The sequence below is a fragment of the Manduca sexta genome, chromosome 20, assembly GCF_014839805.1.
Source record: "Manduca sexta isolate Smith_Timp_Sample1 chromosome 20, JHU_Msex_v1.0, whole genome shotgun sequence".
Lineage (NCBI taxonomy): Eukaryota > Metazoa > Arthropoda > Insecta > Lepidoptera > Sphingidae > Manduca > Manduca sexta.
Genome location: NC_051134.1, coordinates 4,414,502 through 4,417,918, shown reverse-complemented (window position 1 = coordinate 4,417,918; position 3,417 = coordinate 4,414,502). Strand labels below are relative to the sequence as shown.

The following is a 3,417-nucleotide window of genomic DNA, read 5'->3' as shown; positions in this document are numbered from 1 at the left end:
AGCTACATGACGTGTGTCACGGGAATATAACCTCATTATGTACTACATGCTATGTATGTTATCCTCTTCTGACTGGTAATATAACGCGCTAGCTCTCTTTCACTCTACCTTCAATATTTATCATTTTTAAGAGTCGGCAACCCTTATTTGCGGCCAGATTTAATTAGGCAACCGTCTATCATGATCAACAGAAAAAAATTCAGCTTTAATTTGATGTATAGCTAATAAATATACATTATGAACGAGTAAATGTATCATAGTCATACCTGCTTACACCTGGCTGCGAAGAGGTGCGGCCAAGTGCGCAACGGCAACCGTGGTTTTTCAGAGTCTTTATGTGTATTGTCATGAAGTGGACGATATTTTATTTGAAAAACAAATGAATGAAATGTTTTCCGAAAAATCAATTAACAATAATTTAATTAAAAATATTTGCGGCCATGTTTTAATAGGCAACCTAGTAGATATATATTCTTCTAAGCATAAATATGTGTAAGAATGTAGTTTTTAACATATACTCGATAAGCGCACTAATTCTGCAGCGGGATCTTAGACTAGTACGTAATTGTCGTTTTCTTGATAATTTTTAATGTTTTATTTTGTCTATTTGTTTTTTTTTTCACTCAAGCGTTTTGGTGTATTTCCACTGAAAGTTTTTGTGATACTTAATTGATAAAAAAATAAATAAAAAAATGAAACAAGTCCTCATTCTATCTGGTCTATGATCAACCAATAAACTATTAAATGATTATAAACTATTTTCATAAAGGTTGACATCGATAGCAAAATTGCAATTGTCATTGAAGACATCTCGTCAAACAATTTATTTAGCCGCTTTTAGAATGAATGAAAACAAACCCATATCGGAGAAAGAGTTATTGGCTGCAATAAAAGACCTTTTAAAAAAGAATGGCCACTTAAACAAATTAACAGCTGAGGTATACAGTATCTTGCTTTTACGAAATTGTTAAAACATTTTCTAAGTAACCTTTACGCCGATCATATACCAAAAGCTAAGCTAAGTTAGTTCATCTTAGCTTGACACAGATATTTTTTCATAGAAGCGGACTGCCAACTATAAACTTAGATATATTCTATGCTTATGATAAATACTCCTCGTTCTATATGTAATTTTCTCACCATGCGAGTTAAACTAAACTGTGCTTAGTTTTTGGTCTGAAATCCAATTTTGCTGGTGGTAGGATATATTTTATATCCGCCCGGATAGCGACTATCGTACACGTCATTTAATTGTTTAAGAAAAAATAATCAACTAATGCGTTATAAATTAGACCTGAAAAGCCGGTATAAATTTAAAATAACCAATTAATTATAAATATAAATACTATCGTTTAATACGTAATTTGCTAATATTTGCACAACGCACATAATATGTTCATATTATTTGCGCAAAATTTATTTGTTTTATGAGTTTTGAAAACGGATATGATTACGAAACTATGTTTAATTTGTTTACTTTTATTAAATTGGAAATTAATTATAGCTATGGAAATTATTTTTATTTATTTTTGCTCAATGTAGAGATAAATAGATTTTTATATCCGAGTGAATGTCCTCAACTGTATGAGCTTCCGAAATTGGTAATACAATAATGCTTGATAGCAGAAATATACAAATTGGTGATACCTATCCAGACAGGCTTGTAAATGTACCAACCAGTACATGTTTTACTAGTGGTAGGATATTTGTATCCACCCGAATAGAGACCACTATACACAAGGTGTGCAACCCCATAGTAGCCGACGTAAGTGTCGCGTTCCGGGATCAACCTGTACAATGTACATCGATTGGCAAAAGGTAATTATCTCTGCCAGACCCTTCATGACCTTACTCCGCTTACCATTAGCTGCAGTGGGATCTCTTTGCTATAAAAGAAAACAATTTCATTAACAGATGCGGGCAAAAGTAACCGAAATTCTGCAGCAGAGGCAAACATCAGGCGATAAGAAGTCAGGCCCGCCTGCACTATCCGAAGAAGTACTTCTTGTAAACGAGTTAGTAAGGGAGTATCTTGAATGGAATGGCTACCTTTACACCGCATCGGTGATGGCCTCCGAAGCAGCCATGCCTGTTAATAAGAGGACGCGCTCTGAGCTATGCACCGACGTCGGTGTGAGAGATGACGAAAAGTCATCAGCTTTACCGCTGCTCTCGAATATTGTTACTGCTTACACTGAGAGAATTAAGAGGAAGATCAGCAAAAGTAAGAAGTAGTGTTCATTGGAATATATTATTTTTAATTATATATGTTTTTTTCATGTTGTACTATTAATATAAATTTTGTTTTCAAATATATAATTACAGTCATTGGGCCAAAAATGGTAACCTATGATACAATGGCTATTTAACAAATAAACGTCGTAAAATGTGCAAATACATTTCGTTTTTTACACACATTAAAAATAGCAGTTTTATCCTGTTATTAACGTTTACATGCTAAAAATATAACGCGCGGTATTCTCGAGCATTTATTGCGTTAATTATGCAAGACATTAGTAAGTCGGCTCATATATAATGCACGTGGGTAATGAGCGGAAGATGTTGAGCATACAAGCTCTGCACGTAATTACATAAGCTTATATACTCTGTCGCCGTGTGACTTTAGAATTAGTCTGCTTTCTCAGGTTGTCTGACGGCATCATTTGAGCGCAGGGGTATGTCACTCTCAAACAGTCACTCTATTTGTTTTTGGTCTAACCTCAAATTAATTTTGTTGTAAGATACTTTCAGTTAGATGACACTGGAGAATAAGTTTTCAAAACACTAATCATGCCTTTTATCCCTATTTATAAAATAATTATGTACGTAATTAAATTAGATAAGTAAAAACATAAAAACAAATGTCAGAGGCTATTTTAATTAATTAAAAAAATATGCATTACTGAAAATTCCGAACGAAATAATATAACAAATTGACTGACACAATGACAGAGATTGTGGCAAGTCGTCTGACACAATTTCAAACGAGTTGCAACTATATCTGATGATTTTTATTAAATGGTAAAATATTAAAGTTATCTTTTGTTGTAACATGACAACTGAAGCTTAATTTAATTTTTCCATTTTATTAATACAATTATAAACAAAACAACGCATACTTTTTAAATTTTATTCTAGTTTCCAATAAATTACATATCTATTTTCTCATAAGCATGTTAAAATATTTATTGCATTAAGTGGCAATATCGCCTTGTTTCCGTAATTTGAATTCCGGTTGAAAATTTTCAAATTTCCCATTGCAGTTTGTGTGCGATAAGTTCGATTACGATTTCCTCAATAATGAAAGAACTTTGCTTATTCAAACGGACCACCGCTGCCTTCTTACTAATTCACCCCCGGGCTTTGTTATTTGTTTTGCACGCGATAAGGAACTGATAAAATATTTGGACAAAATGT

At 33.0% G+C, this 3,417-nt stretch overlaps 1 protein-coding gene across 1 annotated transcript; it reads left to right on the top strand.

Annotated features, from left to right (window-relative positions):
• The first annotated feature begins 790 nt into the window (after positions 1-790).
• On the top strand, positions 791-2,354 carry LOC115445736 (centrosomal protein 20). The gene is made up of 2 exons (XM_037440810.1): positions 791-938; positions 1,915-2,354. Exons 1-2 carry the CDS (start codon positions 843-845, stop codon positions 2,233-2,235), a joined length of 417 nt encoding a protein of 138 aa, XP_037296707.1. The 5' UTR covers positions 791-842; the 3' UTR covers positions 2,236-2,354.
• Positions 2,355-3,417: the final 1,063 nt, after the last annotated feature.

Excerpts from the sequence above, each read along its gene's own strand:
- LOC115445736 (XM_037440810.1), top strand. The coding sequence starts at position 843 with ATGAATGAAAACAAACCCATATCGGAGAAAGAGTTATTGGCTGCAATA. Across the intron at positions 939-1,914 it reads TAAACAAATTAACAGCTGAG|ATGCGGGCAAAAGTAACCGA; the intron begins GTATACAGTATC and ends TTTCATTAACAG.